This window comes from Geotrypetes seraphini, chromosome 7 (genome assembly GCF_902459505.1).
Source record: "Geotrypetes seraphini chromosome 7, aGeoSer1.1, whole genome shotgun sequence".
NCBI lineage: Eukaryota > Metazoa > Chordata > Amphibia > Gymnophiona > Dermophiidae > Geotrypetes > Geotrypetes seraphini.
In genome coordinates, this window is record NC_047090.1 from 6,549,365 (window position 1) to 6,566,027 (window position 16,663).

At 40.9% G+C, this 16,663-nt stretch overlaps 1 protein-coding gene across 2 annotated transcripts in view; it reads left to right on the forward strand.

The window, feature by feature from the left end:
- The window catches only part of CWF19L1 (CWF19 like cell cycle control factor 1), a 36,393-nt gene extending 19,992 nt beyond the window's left edge, over positions 1–16,401 (forward strand). The window contains exons 9-14 of one of the 2 annotated variants that reach the window (XR_004540124.1): positions 2,696–2,810; positions 6,852–6,931; positions 9,104–9,313; positions 11,160–11,291; positions 11,894–11,991; positions 14,796–14,825. Coding sequence is in view for 1 of the 2 variants with exons in the window: in XM_033952133.1 (XP_033808024.1) it covers positions 2,696–2,810; positions 6,852–6,931; positions 9,104–9,313; positions 11,160–11,279; positions 11,894–11,991; positions 14,796–14,940 (768 nt within the window). In the remaining variant the exon portion in view is untranslated. Of the gene's footprint in view, positions 1–2,695; positions 2,811–6,851; positions 6,932–9,103; positions 9,314–11,159; positions 11,292–11,893; positions 11,992–14,795 lie in introns of both variants that reach the window. The other variant, XM_033952133.1, reaches the window with a different exon arrangement.
- Positions 16,402–16,663: the final 262 nt, after the last annotated feature.

Below are 16,663 nucleotides of genomic sequence, written 5' to 3' on the forward strand. Positions count from 1 at the left end.
GTTAGTAAGACCAAAATGTATATATAAAGTTTAATAAAAAATAAAAAACAAATAATCAGTTTTAATTGAAAAAATTTCCTTTAAAATGACTTTTAGGATGTCATTGGTTGTTCCTGTTGTTCTAGAAATTCTTGTAACTTTTTAGGGTTTGAAAAGGTTTGAGTTTTATTTGCAATTGTCACTTTCATTATTGCTGGATAAAGGAGTCCGTATCTAGCCCCTAGCGATTTTAACTGGGGCCTCATATCCAGAAAAGAGTTTTCTCTTAGCAGCAGTTTCTCTTGCAAAGTCAGGGACAATGTGTATTTTTGCATCTTGACATCTGAGATTTTTGTTCTCCTTGGCTAACTGACAAATTTCCATCGCTTGTTGATGTCTCAAAAGTTTAAAGATTAAAGTCCTTGGACCCGTTTGTGAGGTTTTCTTCTGTGCTGGTATCAGGTGTGCCCTTTCTATTTCCAACGCAGTCTTGAATTTTAATGGTAGCACTTTAGGCAGGAACTGTTCCAGGAAAGTTATAGGGTCGTTTTTTCCACCCCTTCCGGCATTCCAATAATTCTTAAATTATTTCTTCTTTCACGGTTCCGGCTATCTTCAAGGTCTTTTTTAATTTCTTCAACCTCCTTCCATATTATTTTACATTGTCTCATGTCCAGATTTAGTTGTTCAGAGTTGTCTTCTAATATATTTATTCTGTTTTCCACTACATCTACTCTTTTAGTTAGCACTGCTGCATCGTCGATAGCCTTTTGTAATTTTTTGTTGCTATCTAATACAATCTCTTTAATTTGTTGCAATTCTTCCATAACGTCGGGGCTTTCATCTGATGGCAGCGGAACTTTTGAAGGAGGAGTGCTCGGCTCCGGTTTTGATCTCTTATTACTTCCTGTACCGGACCCTCCAGCTCCTGAATCTCCTTTGTTCTGTTTGCTAGATGCCATTATCTGATATTGTGCAGCTTTTTTGCCTTTGAAGTTTAATATTTTTTGTAGTTTTTTCTATAAATAAAGCTTGTCTACACGGAGCTACTCTTTTACCCGACCATCAGAATTCACGTCCAAGCCACGCCCCCTACAAAAAATTCTTAAAGGTTTCTACTAAGCTGTGGTAAAAAGTGGTTTTAGTGTGCCCTTTGGAGGTTTTTTTGCACATATTAAGACCATTTTTACCACAGCCGTGCAGTGGTCAATTTTCTATTTTTTGTATTAATCATAACATAACTTAAGAATTTATTTCTAGACCGCCATTACCATAAAGTTCAATACGGTTTACAAAAGACTAGCTACGATACATAAATCAACGTGAAGAATATGTTAGTATTAAGAGCTAAGAAATTTAACAAACAAGAAAGTTATTTCCTGTAATGAAGGTAAGAAATAGATGATCCTTGTCCCCTAACGATGGTGTTGTAATGTTGCCATTGAAAAAATGACCATGCAAGCACTAGGCTACTGGCGCCTAACTTAAGTGGCAAAACCATTTAAAAACAAAAATGTAGGTGCAAATCCGGCACCCAGGTCACGTTTACGGTTCCACCTTAGACGCCTAAGGTCAAACTAGATGTGGCTAACGCTGGAATTGACCTTAGGTGCTTCCGTAGATATGATTCATGTCAAACATTGGCACCGGGAATATAGGCCTCTGAAACCATGTCCTATATTTCCAGCACCTTTGTTTAAGGTAGCCGTTATTCCACAAATGGCGCCATTACGCGATTTGACACGTGATCGGCGGCTGCAGATACCAGCGCCGTTTCTAGAATCTGGCCCTTCCTGCCACCCATTTTGTCTGTAGCAAGGGCTCGCACTGTAATTCCACACTAATATGGATAATAATAATAACTTTATTTTTGAATACCGAAACCCCATAACAGGTCTAAGCGGTTCACAAAAAAAGGCAACTGACAACCAGCGAAATGCAAAAGGTTATAAAGTAACAAATTTATCAGAGAGATAAGTCTTTCCTAATTTTCTAAAGGAGTGATAACAGAAGGTTTTTGAGATGGTTTCACTTAGCCAGGCATTCATTTGACCTGCTTGAAATGAGAATGTCCTATCCAAAAATCTCTTATAATGGCAAGATTGCAATGTGGGATAAGCAAAAAAAGTAAGAACTAAGGGAAAGGTAAATTGGAGCCAAACCAGTTCAAGTTTTAAAACAGATACAGGAAAATTTGAACATAACTCTTTAGCACAGGAATGCCCACTCTCTTCTTCCCTCCCCCCAAAAAAAACATTTTTTAGCATCTGGAGTGCCGTGTGCTAATGTGTCAGTTACCACAGGACCCCTGAACACATCCCTTGGCATAGGCTTACCTTAGCACCTTCATAAACGGGCCCTTAAGTTTGTCCCTTAGACTAGAGCAGCAGAAGGCACAAGTAGCTGAAATGTTCTCAGATTGCATAAACCAGTGGTTCCTATGATGGATTTTTGGTAGCCAAATCCTACAGTTTTCCCTGCTACTTAGTTCTACAGTGTTACTGGACATACACAGTAACATTAACTGACTTCTTCAGCTCCCGTCATTTTTGAGACATGCTAACTTAGATTTACAAATTGTGTAGGTAGTAATAAGTTACACCGTAGGACCTATTTTTATTTCACTTCTGTGCAGGGAGAGTGAGGCCCTTTCACGCTCCTAATCATCTGCAGCTGTCAGGATGCCACACTATTGACTTATTCTCCTTCTTTCCAGGAGGAGCCAATTACTCAGTTTTTCTTTGATCTGAGCAAGCAGCAGGGAAAGAAACGTCCTTCTGCGGGACGGGGAGATGGGCAGCACTCCTCCCCAAAGCAGCCTCGGAAACCACGTGAGTATCCAGTATCGACCTTTCTCTCTTGTAGAGGCACTTTGCTTGTCTGGTTATCATGGATTCCACAGTAAGTGCGAACTCTCATTAGTATGCTGCATTTTTGTGAGATGGTGGAAGTTAACGTTTCCATTCTAGTAAAAGAGTTTATCGCTGAAGGACAGAGCGAAGTCCGAGAGAGATGTTGAACGCTCTCTTGTGCTGTTTCTTAATGCAGGGCTATCTCTTGAGAGCCCAGAAAAATGGCAAGACCTGAAGCAACATTGGAATGTAGCATTTTATTTGTGGAAAGAAGACTGCTACTACTTATAAAGCATAGTTCACGTCTGTGGAACAAGATGTGCTGTTATCGTAAAGGCAACGAATGATGGGATAATGTCTCCAAATGAGTTAATTTTGTGCATACATGAAAGAATGAATCCTGCTGCTATGCCAGGGTATGTTGGAGAGGATCTCATTCTAATGCTCATGTTAACACTTGCTTTATGCCAAAGAGGGCAGTTATTTATTTCTCGTCATGGTGATATGATAAATGGTAACAAACCTAAAAGAAACAAGAACGATATAAGACAGACAAGAAGCAAGAGGAAGGAAACTGAGTAGCGCAACATCTCAATCCATATACTCTCCCCTTCAATCCATGCAAAATTCTGCCACATGACATATTCCACTCACATTCTTTAGCACTCTCCAGACCAGTAGAGGTTAATCTTTACGAGTGGGTATATATCTAGTCATGACCAGCAGGTGGAGACTGAAAGAAGACTTCTACTGGTCTGGAGAAGCTAAAAGAAAGTAAATTAGCAGGTAAGAACTTAATTTCTCCTTATCTCTCTCCTTAAGTCACTTCACTGGCTCCCCATCCATTTCCAAATACACTTCAAACTCACTCTGTATGCTTCCCCCCCCCCCTCCCATGAACCTTGTTCATCGGGCAGGTCTCTCCTATCCATACCTTTCTCCTCCACTGCCAACTCCAGATTCTGTCCCTTCTGTTTGCTGTTTCGTATACCTGGAACAGACTGAGTCGGTACATCAGGCTCCATGTCTAGCAGTAATCAAATCCAAGCTGAAAGCCCACTTTTTGGATGCTGCTTATGTCCATCCTCTCATTCTCTGCAAGAAACCTCCCAACCCCTGTATGTCCCGTTTGTCCAATTAGATTGTAAACTCTTCTGAGAAGGGACCGTCTATTGCGTGTTGATTGTACAGTGCTGGGTACGCTTTTCAGCGCTATAGAAAGGATTAGTAGTAGTATTGTACTATCAAAAATCAGGAGACTAAAGGGTTAATAAAATAAAACCCATTGCTACTTCAGAAACTAGTCTTTTAGTGTTGATGGAAAGGAAAGTGTTTGGGGAAAAAGCCAGGTCTTCAAGGTGACATTTTAAATTTCTTTTCTGAGGGTTAAGGTTGAAGTTGTGCCGGGAGGGAGTTCCAAAGAGTAGGGAATCTAGAGCAAAAAGCCAAACAGTGAGAAGATCAAACACTAATTTAAGAAAGAGGGGACTAATAAGAGGTTTGTATTTACTGAATATAATGTAGAGGAAGAGACGGCTGAGGGGAGATAGGACTGAAGTCTACAAAATCCTGAATGGATTGATTTTTTTTCTTTTTTACTCCATCAAAAATGACAAAGACTAGGAGCCACTCTATGAAGTTACAGGGAAATATTTTTAAAACCAAAAGGAGGAAATAGTTAACCTCTGGATCACGTTGCCAGAGGATGTGGTAACAGCAGTTAACATAGATGGGTTTCAAAAAGGTTTGGACAAGTTCCTGGAGGAAAAGTCAGTAGTCTGCTATTGAGACAGATATGAGGGAAGCCACTGCTTGCCCTGGGATCAGCAGCATGGAATATTGCTACTCTTTGGGTTTCTGCCAGGTAATTGTGATCTGGATTGACCACTGTGAAAATAGGATATTGGGCTAGATGGACCATTGGTCTGACCCATTAAGGAGTTGTGAAGGATGGTTGGACTATATAGAGAGTTCTAAGTAATACACAGTGAGCAGTCGGAGACTTAGAAAATATTCCAGAAAGATACAGAAATAATACTCCTTGAAATTGTGTGCCACAAGCACATTTTGATAAGTTGTCCATACAGAAGAAAGCTCTCTTTGGCACAAGTATTAGTGTGGCTTAAAGGTTCTGCTGTTATGGTATGCACAGAACTAACCTTTTTGGAGATGCCCCCATGAGGCTGTTAGGAAGCAGTCTTTGAAGACGCAGACTACACGAGTGCTCATCCCTTCTCATAAGCATGCAGCTGTTCATATGATCTCATGACAGATACCATTCAGAGATTTGTGAGTTCCCTTTTTCATGGTGGCAATACTGGGGGCTTGTTTTCATTTGGAATCTAGAGTCTGGCCAGGGACGAATGTCACTTTATTTTATCTCATGCAAAAAATGCCCTAAACCTTGTCAATGGCCCCCAAATCTTTTTTTAAATTATTATAATTCCCTCTTTGTATGGCAATTACTCTTTCCATTTTGTAAATGTGGCACAATGAATTCCACCAGAAGGTATAGTTAAGTCTACTGTAATTTTTCCAATTACTGGTAATATGTTGTATGGCGACTCCTGTCATAATCAATAAAAGTTTATTATTGCTTGATGAAATTTGACTTTTTGTTCTCATTGACATACCGAACATTATTGTATCATATGATAATGCTACATGGTTTTCTAATAAACAATTAATTTGAGACCAGATTGATTTCCAAAATGCCATGATACAGGGACAATAGAATATTAAATGATCTAAAGTCTCTACTTCCAGATTACAATGCCAGCATCTATTAGACTTAGAGCTATCCAACTTCTGTAAAATAACTGGGGTCCAAAATGCTCTATGCAAAAGAAAAAACCAAGTTTGTCTCATAGATGCAGACACTGTAGATCTCATTCTCCAAGACCAAATCCGTGGCCATTGAGACGCCGTAATTTGATGCTTTATCTCAATGCTCCAGATGTCCCTAAGTCCATTTTTAGGTTTTTTATTTATAAATCCATTTATCAATTTATACCACTGTGCGGCCTGGTGACCCAAGAAGTCCACCTGAAAACATAAGAACTCAAGACTATACTGATTATTGAGATTTTTCCATTCAGGGAACCCCTTCTGAATAGCCTGCTTCCGTTTCAACCATCTAAAGCTTTGGGGGCCATTGACAAGTTATTGCAATGATTAGACACCATTATCCATTGAAAGTACACTTATACAGAGGGGGGAGGGTATAAAGTTATATTAAGGTTAGATCAATTGATAGTATTTATATGATATTTTTGATTAAAATATTTGTGGGAGGGGAGGGTATAAATGTATGTTTTTAAGATGATGTTAAAAGAAATAAAAGTGATGTTTACAAGGTTTAAATGATGTAATATTGTGTTCTTGATGTAAGATGGAAAAATGAATAAAGAATTTGAAAAAAAAAAAAATGCCCCAAAAGGAAGAAATCGGGGTATGCCCTAGGGCATTACAGGCAGTATGGTTCCCTGACCTCCACACTTAAGAACAGCATATGAGCTTCAATTTAAATTTTTGACTTAGGGAGCAAACACAGAGCAAGCAATACTACTCCCGCCAGCCACACACCATCATTTAGGTGCTCCTGTGTGCTTGATCAGTACAAATTTAGTGCAAACATGTGCCCAATAAATAAATAAATCTGTGAAATACCAGTAAAAAGGCAGGGAATCAGCTGTCTTGTAATGCCCCGAATGCCTGTGCCCGCTGACCCAAAGACAGGAAAAGTAAATCTCAATCACTTGTCCCTCCAGGTACTTAGCTGAATATGCAATCTTGTAGTCACATGGGACCAGAGGTAGCCCAAGTCCTTTTAAGTTCGGGGCCAGAGTTAAAGTGCAGTCCTATTTCAACACTTTATTTTCTCTCTACAGTTGTACTTTAAGTTAGAGGAAAAAAATTTCTTGGGATTCATGGTGCCAGCGTGCTTGTAAACTGGGTTTATCCTGTCCTACTACAACCTCTCAGTTATATTAACATCTGTTTTCTCTCTGTCTGTGAAAGCCCAGCCTACGGGCCCATGTTGGTTCTGTCTGGCTAGCCCTGAAGTAGAAAAGCACCTGGTTGTCAGCATCGGAACGCATGTGAGTATTGTCTGTGCACACAGCAGGCATTCTACCCACTGGGCAGGGCCTGTATAAGCATGCATTGTCAGCACGCATCCCTGTGATCTTAAAAAGAGACAGCCCCCTGCTCAAACCCAACTGCTAGGCCGCTACAGGCAGGTGAAATGCTGCAGCTTTCTCACTGTGTTGAGGCACGAATTTGAGGAGCCCAGTGCTTGGTTTTCATACTGGACTCCAAGCTCTGTTCTGAAACCTAAATTCTAGTAACGGTCAAATCTGCTGCAACCACCTTTGGTCCTTTCCCTGATGCCACAGTTATCCAGTCTTCTGTGATCTCCAATCCAAACTGTAGTCACTCCTTCTATATTGAGATTCCCAACTAACTCGAGTGACAGCTGCAATTTGAACTAAATGATCCTGAATATAAGCAAATCAAGAGTCGCCATGCAACATATCACCAGTAATTGGAAAAATTACAATAAGAACATAAGCAGTGCCTCCGCCGGGTCAGACCATAGGTCCATCCTGCCCGGCAGTCCGCTCCCGCGGCGGCCCAAACAGGTCACGACCTGTCTGCATCACCAGAAGGGGCTCCCTTGCCACCTTGGTTTCTCATTTAAGTCCTATCTTCCCATCGTAGTCCTAACCCTCCGGTCTTGCACATGCACGACCTGTTGGCTTTCTATACCTGTGTTACATCCCAGCACCTCTCTCAGTATCCCACGATCCCTTTATCCCTCAGGAATCCGTCCAATCCCTGTTTGAATCCCTGTACCGTACTCTTCCTGATCACTTCCTCCGGTAGCGCATTCCAAGTGTCCACGACCCTTTGGGTGAAAAAAAACTTTCTTGCATTTGTTTTGAACCTATCTCCCTTCAGTTTCTCCGAATGCCCCCTCGTACTTGTTGTCCCCTTCAGTCTGAAGAATCTGTCCCTATCCACCCTCTCTATGCCCCTCATGATCTTGAAGGTCTCTATCATATCTCCCCTGAGCCTCCTTTTTTCCAGAGAGAAGAGCCCCAGCCTATCCAATCTCTCGGCATATGGGCAGTGTTCCAGCCCCTTTACCAGTTTCGTTGCTCTCCTTTGGACTCTCTCAAGTACCGCCATGTCCTTCTTGAGGTGCGGCGACCAATACTGAACGCAGTATTCCAGATGTGGACACACCATCGCTCGATACAATGGCATGATGACTTCCCGCTTCCTGGTTGTTATGCCCCTCTTTATGATGCCCAGCATCCTGTTGGCTTTTTTCGAGGCTGCTGCGCACTGTGCAGATGGCTTCAGTGATGCATCCACCAGCACACCCAAGTCTCTCTCAAGTCTGCTGTCTCCCAACAATGCCCCCCCCAATTTGTAGTTGAACAACGGGTTCTTTTTCCCTATATGCATGACCTTGCATTTTTCCACGTTAAAGCGCATTTGCCATTTGTTTGCCCAGTCTTCCAGCTTGTCCAGGTCCCTTTGCAGGTCCTCACACTCCTCCCTGGTCCTAACTCTACCGCACAGTTTGGTATCGTCTGCAAATTTTATAACCTCGCACTTTGCCTCCTTTTCCAGGTCGTTGATAAATATGTTGAAGAGTAATAATCTTAGCTATACATTCTGGTGGAATTTGTTGTGCCACATTTACAAAATGGAAAGAACAATTGCTATACAGAAAGGGAATTATAATAATTTTTAAAAGATTTGGGGGCCATTGACAAATTATTGTAATGATTAGACATCATTTTCCACTGACAGTATATTTATACATAGGGGGGAGGGGGGATGGTATAAAGTTCTGTTAAAGGTTTAATCAATAGATAAGAATACAATATTTATATGTTTTTTTTAATTGAAATATTTGTGGGAAGGGTGGGTGGGGAGGGAATAAATTTATGTATTTACGATGACAATAGAAAGAAATTCAAGTGATGTGTAATAGTTTTAAATGATGTAATATTGTGTACTTGATGTAAGATGAAAAAATGAATAAAGAATTTGAAGGAAAAAAAAAGTCGCCCCAGTCTTAATCCCTACACCTGAATCTATCTATCCTCCCTTCCCTTCCAATTACTGCTACAAGCCTGTCTTTTCATGTGCACCCTAAGGAAACTGCTACTCAGAGACACCAGGAAGAGAAGATTCTGTGGATGTGTTCAAAGGTCACTTTTTGTATATTTTATGGCCCTCTGTTTTTGTTCTAGTGTTACCTTGCCCTCGCCAAAGGTGGCTTAACCTCGGATCACATCCTGATCTTGCCCATAGGGCATTATCAGTCGGTAGTGGAGCTTTCATCTGAAGTCGTGGAGGAGGTAGCAGAGTACAAAGCTGCCCTCAAAAAGTTTTTAAAATCTAAGGGGAAAAGATGTGTGCTGTTTGAAAGAAATTACAGGAGCCAGCATCTCCAGTTACAGGTAGGATGACTTCTGGGCAGGATGGGTCTGGATATTGTGTTGGTGGTCCCACATGGCTGGTTTGTTGAACTCGCAAATAAGCCTGACCCAGCACATAGAGCACAGAGAGACTGCAAGTCCTACAGTCTCTGAAATCTTCTCCAGACCTTTTGATTTCAGCTCTGCTTGCAGCTCCTACATCTCCTGATAAATGTCTCATTAGTTTAAGTCTGTACAGACAAGGGATCCCTGTCTGACCTGATGATAAGTTGCACTGAGGGATGTCCTGTCCCAGTGATGAGGCTTTCTTACCATCAAACTTATATTTCTGACTGTTTCTGCTTCACTTCAGCGTGTTAAAAGAATGTTCTTTTTGGTTTAATTCCTTTCAGAGTGTTTTCTTGTTTCAGATCATAGATTTTGGTTTGCTAGTAAGAACTTGTGGCATTCTAATTGTAACATAATGACAAATTAAGTGTTCGATTAGATGTGACTTGGCATGAGACACCTCAGCACTTCATTTAACAGGGACATGCCAAACCAGGGACAGAAGACGAGAAACCATATCCATAGCGCATACGGGGGGTGGGGGTGGAGTGTTCATCACTTTGTTCATGTTCCTATATGTGAAGGACACGTAGACACCCACGTTTATCCAGATTAGTATTACCAGCAGCAAATAAACTGGGAGTTTACTGCCTTTTTTTATTTAGCACCTAGTCTTTGGAATAAATTTCTAAAATATATACGTCTTGAATTGAATTTTAAAGCTTTTAAGACTTTTAAAAACGTGTTGTTGGGGGTTTTTTTCAGTTAGCTTTTGGATCAGACATTCTTCAAAATAATCACATAAACTAACATTATGGTTTTATTATAATTATTATGATTGTTTAAATGAAGATATAAGGTTGATTTGTGTGTGTGTGTTTGAATAGGTCTTTCCTGTACACTATGGAGTTCCTTTCCTTTTTCATATGTTTATATTAATTGCTAGCCGCTGAGAAATTTTAATAAACATAAACAGAGGACATAATTTGAGATTGAGGGGTGGTAGATTCAAAGGCAATGTTAGGAAATTCTACTTTACGGAGAGGGTGGTGGGTGCCTGGAATGCGCTCTCGAGAGAGGTGGTGGAGAGGAAAACGGTGACGGAGTTCAAAGAAGCGTGGGATGAACACAAAGGATCTAGAATCAGAAAATAAGATTAAATATTGAACTAAGGGCAGTACTGTGTATGGCCGTTTGGTGGAGGATGGGCTGGGGAGGGCTTCAATGGCTGGGAGGGTATAGATGGGCTGGAGTAAGTCTTAACAGAGATTTCGGCAGTTGGAACCCAAGCACAGTACAGGGTAAAACTAAGAAGAAAAAAATTTAAAAATTTAAATTGAATCAGGTTGGGCAGACTGGATGGACCATTCGGGTCTTTATCTACCGTCATCTACTATGTTACTATATGTAGGATTTAGCTGCGATGTTATAAAAGAATAATCCTTTACCCATCAAACTTCCATTAATTAGGTGCCAGCATGTACCCCAGGCATAAGTGCTCCCACTCAAAGTTAAGTGTGAGATACACACTTAACTTTTTGCAAAGAACGCTCTGCATGGAATCAACCTTTGCAAAATAATGGCTTTGCATGGGTCTTGCCAGCACCATTTACTGAATCTACCGGGGATGCAGAATACAAGGGCTTCCTGAAGCCATTCTTCCTTCTCCATCTTCACCGTGCTAAGGACAAGACACTTACCATTTGTTCTCTTTTCTGTCCCTTCTAGTTGATCAGATTTTTGTGCATTTCTACTGTTGATTCTCTGTTGGAAGACCGCACTACTCTGAAAATCTCCTCCATTCTGATTCCTTCTGCAGGTGGTTCCTGTCCCCCTCAACTGTTGTACAACCGATCACATAAAAGAGACCTTTATTACTCAGGCTGAGGAACAACAGATCGAACTATTAGAAATCCCAGAGCACTCTGACATCAAACAAGTATGACTCCAGGTGTTCACATTTCATGTGGTAGACCTTAGGTCTTACAAATTGGCAAACCTATGTAAGAAGAAGCTGTACTAGTTTTGGTATCTGTAACAACATGCTTTTATGGAAAATATCTAATGGGGGAAAGGTGATGGCTTTGGTTTTTAAGGGGACATGCAAAGGTTGACTAAAGGAAACATTAATTGTTGCATCATGATGACTTGTATTCACCAGAGTTCAAGTCTCATTAAATTGGGTCTTACAAGAATCTGTAGCAGAAAGTTTATGCCATCTCAATTTGTAGGTTTCAAAAAAATGCTGCCAAAGAGGATATATGTCTTGGGAACTTCTGTTCAGAAGGTTTAAGGGTAGCCCACAGCAGAAGCTAAAAATAACATTTCCTCCTTCTGTGTAATAGTTATCCCTCTTTAGATATGCTTCCACAAATGCCTGTGTGCAAATTGCATAAAAGCACGTGTATGTTTTTGGAGTTTCATAAGAGCATTTTTGCTTATGTAAAACATGGGGAAAATCCTTCCTTATTGTCTAAGAACTATTCAGAAGGAGAAAAGTTTAGCTTACAAAAATCCACTCTTTTAAAGAAAGTTGTGTTTTTCTATTTCTAGATTGTGCAACCTGGAATACCATATTTTTATGTTGAATTGGACACAGGCGAGAAGCTTTTCCATAGAATTAAGAAGAATTTTCCTCTACAGTTTGGAAGGTTTGCAAATCATTGATCTCATGTTAACCTGTCAGGCTGATATGTTCTCTTTGGTTGCTCGGGAGTATACTCTGCTCAGATTCCTCCAAATACACCTTCCATCAGCATTGAGTACAAGTACATGTGCATTTGTCATAGTGCATATGTGTGCATGGGACAGGAGGAGGAGTTTTGTAAAAAATGTCTTATGGACATCTACTGGCACATGAACAATCCTTTATAAAATTGCCCTTAATGGAGATTCCACTGGTCAGGGTTTGTAAAGGCACATTCTCTTTTGTGAAAGCCAGTATTCAAAGCAGCCTTCTTCGTTTTACCATTTATTCTTAAGTCGGCTTTCAGAAGCATAAAGCTTGAATTGATCCTTCATTTTAACAGTTCTTCTGGACTAATCTAGCAAGATTCAAGAAAACGTTTCTTTTAGTCAGTATGATAAAGAACTGTTAAAACGAAACTCATTCTTCTGGACTAATCTAGCAGGATTCAAGAAAACGTTTCTTTAAGTCAGTGTGATAAAGATGAAGGATCAATTCAAGCTTTATGCTTCTGAAAGCCGACTTAAGAATAAATGGTAAAACGAAGAAGTTTCTACCACTCTGCCACCAGATGGAGACACAGGACCATGATTTTTCAGTGACATCATCATTGTACTAAAGGGATGGTGCAGATGAGGCTGCGCCAGTATTTTCTCTCTCCAGCAAATGATGGTATATGCTGGACTGGTGCAGCAGGATGTTTTATACTTCCAGGACCATGATCTCTGGGCCCTGGTCAAGCAGGATTGAGGTTGGATTCTCAGAGCACCATCCTCAGGCTGTTTCCCTGATGGAGTAGATTCCTCATCGACATTTCTAAATTTTCAGCTTTGCCCCAGTTGGGCTGATGGGTTCCCAGGGTGCCTTGAAGGCATGGCCTTGTTGAGCAAGGGTGGAGTATAGATCCAGGAAAAGCTCCCTCCCTACTCCAGCAAACAGGTTCCTCTTTTGCAGTGGGGACACAGGGCTCCTGGAGGAGTGGTTCAGTCTCATGTACTGTTGAGCAGATTGGATGGCAGTGTTTGGCTTGCATTGTTCCTAGCTGAAGAGGGGCAGTCCACCAATCTTCTCTTGGATTGCCAAAATTGGGGGTGGGGTGGGGGGGATTGTGAAGAAAGGTGCAGAAGCGGTATCACTGATCTCCCCCCCCCCCCCCTTATCCTGTGTGCCTCAGGCATCAGCCACTTGTTGCCTCTGCTCGATGGCTGATTTGTGCACAGGAGAACTGCCCAAGCCTGTTGTAAGTTCCCTAAATGAGGATAAGAATCCAAAGATCTATTTGTTGCACTGTAGATTCCCAGATTGTATTAAGAATGAGTAGATCTTTGTGAGAGCCTGTTTGGTTGCAGTCAGATGTGAGATCTCCAAGGCCTAGACAAAAGCAGACCTGCCAGCATTATCATAACTTAACTTATTTATTTATTTTAATATTTATATACCACTTATGGCCTAAGTGGTTTGCATTTTCCCTATCTGTCCCAAAGGTCTCACACTCTTATCTAATGTACCTGGGGCAATGGAGGATTAAGTGACTTGCCCAGGATCACAAGGAGCAGCATGGGATTTGAACCCACAACCTCGGGGTTCTGAAGCTATAGCTCTAACCACTGTGCCACACACGCCCCAACTTAAAAAGGACTTTGGAGTATCAAACTGGGAAGATGAACTCCTGGCTAAGTCCGATGATTGTTCAATCTAATTCTTACTTCACATTTAGGAAATCATTAAAGACCTATTTATTTGACAAATAAGAATATTAATTTTGATATATTTAAATGAGGTCTTTTGTTTCTATTCTTATTGTCATAGTATGTTTTAATTTTTTTATAAATTTTAACATTGTACTTGAATGTTTTTAACAATTGTATTACTTTTATTATATAATTTTAGATTGTACGTAGATAGTGTGTTCTATGAAACAGTACCATGTGTTGAAATGTCTGGGTATTCTCCTGTTGTGAACCGCCCAGAACTACTGGTTGGGCGGTAGACAAGAAAATAAATTATTATTATTATTATATGCCTTCTCAGTATGTCAGCTATGATTAAGAGGGGGAGGGGGTGTTGTTTAGTTCTGTTTAATCTGGGAGCCATATTTGCAGTGGATCCAGAAGAAGGAGGGGGTTGGGGTTAGAGGTCTGCATGGGAACAGGGATCGCGGAAATCCCACGGGGACACCCCTCTGGCCCACGGGACTCTCACGAAGACCCCTCTCTAGCCAACGGGACTCCTACGGGGATGGAAGGCTTTGGAAGCAGGGTTCGTCCATATAATATAATGGACACGTCAGCCTTAGTAACCCAAAGCCTTAGAAACCCAAAAAAATGTTCCACCAAAGAGATTCCACAAGGAAAACACAAAAGAAACTGTGGAATTGATGATCCTGTCAGAAGGAATTGCTGCTTTTTATGGGGACGGGAGGGGATGGAGGTAATTCCTTGCGAGGATGGGTGGGGACGGAGAGGATCCTGGTGGGGACGGAGAGGATCCTGGTGGGGACGGAGAGGATCCTGGTGGGGACGGGTGGGGACGGAGAGGATCCTGGTGGGGACGGGTGGGGACGGAGAGGATCCTGGTGGGGATGGGTGGGATTTCTGTCCCTGCGCAACTCTCTAGTTGGGGTGAGAGGTGGAGAGTTGAACATTACTAGACAGTATAGGATGGGTGGGTGAAGTGAGGTGATGCCAAGGAATTCCTAGTAGCGTTTCAGACTTGGCAACTGAAAATTGTGAGCCCTAATGTGATGTTTGTTTCTATACTGAATTGCAGGGAAGTTTTGGCAAGTGAAGACATTCTGAATATACCTGCTAGAGGTGACTGGAGGGAATGCAAATGCAGCCGAGAAGAGGAGGAGACACTGGCTAAATCTTTCCGGCAGGACTTTGAGCCCTTTGACTTTTCTTTGACAGATTGATGCTCATTTCTTGTGAAGAGAACAGAGCTAGCGTGTTAGTCCCAGTTTGCGCTGCTCGGAGTGTAAGAGCTACAGATTATAGCACTGTGTTGGATTTTCGTTCATTCTGGATCGGATTTTATAGGGACACCTGGGAACAAACATTTGAACTCAGTACATTCAGGAGCCAGTGAAGCTAGATCTCCGAACAGTAGATGGAAATTTCTAGGAACATCGTAGATGAAGGGAGTAAAGAGAGAGAATAACCCCATTGACTGTACGTGCCCGAAAAACTTCTGGTGACACAGTGGGTTTTCTGGGTAGGTGTTAATATAATGGCTCAGCTTGACTGTAAATGTGGTACCTTGTGACCAAACAAGTTTGTAGCTATCATTTTGGCACAGATCTGCTGCACAAGTGGCAAGAAGGAAGAGAAGCAATTACATTACTGATGTAAAAATGGCCAGGTGGGGTGAATAATGAAATTAATATTGAGTTTTGAAATCTTAAACCAGTTTCAGTGGAACTGTTATTGCCGCCATTGTAACTTGCAAAGGAGACCATTTTCTTCCAGTCGTATTGAAAGAAAAATATCAGCCAATCCGGAAGGATGTGCAGGTCTGCCAAAAAACTGATATACTGTAGGTGGCAAATAGTGTATTGGAATCGGTGAGTTCAGCTGAATAAGGTCATAGGCTCTCCTGAAGCATGTTTTTTGATGTGGCGGTTAGCTTTTTGGGGGGAATGGGAGTGTAGGGGAGGATTTGGTGGGGGGGGAGGAAAGGCAAACCATCAAAATATTTCCAGCCTAAGGAAAATATTCTAGGAAGCTAATAGGACAATTATATAAACAGAAAAGAAAAACAAAGGAAATAAAAAAATACATATTTTCCTTTAAATTCAAGTGTTCTGAAGGGAGGAGGGACACATACCATAAATTTTTTTTAAATAAGAGGCTTAAAGCTTGTGGCTTTTTAGATTTTATAAACGGGCAGAAACTGAAATGACTTTGTACATTTATACTTTTTTTAAAAAATTGGAATGGAGAATACATTTTTATCAGCCTTAAGGCCTAAGGTTGTTGCCTGGGCTTGACTTGGCTTTGCTTTGAATCTGGAATACGAGATGGTTAGGCCTAGCAGGGTGGGCAAAAGAAACTCTAGCCTCTTATATATATATTTTTTTTTATTTTATTTTTTTTTTTGTACATTTAAATAGGGATCTAAAGATCAGGCATTGAATTAAAAAGGAACATATTTTGTTTTGTGGAAAGCATATGGAAGTTTGAGGCCCTTCAGATTATAGGCTAAAGCTCAGAAAATGCAGACGCCTGGGTGCACTTGGACTGAGCAGCGTGAAAAATGAAGATTTTGGCTACTTCTTGCGGAGACCTTGTTTTAACTTGCTTTCTGTTTTATTTAAAATTTATTATATCGCCTAATCAGGCTTCTAGGCGGTGTACATCAATAAAAGGTAATTGTACATTTAAATAGTAAATTGAAACAACTAAATTAGTAAATATAAACATCACTAGGGAAAGTTAGTACGCCAAACAAATGGACAAGATGGACTGTAACAAGAGGGAAGAGGGCTAGAACTACAAAATTAAAAGAAAAGTGGCAAACGGAGGGTGCGGAAATGGTCTTAGTTGGGGAATGTTGAATCATCCTTTGGAGGACAATTGCAATTCAAAGGAAGGATTTTAAATTAAATTTAAATTAGTTTCTTCTCTTAGGTGGTTTGG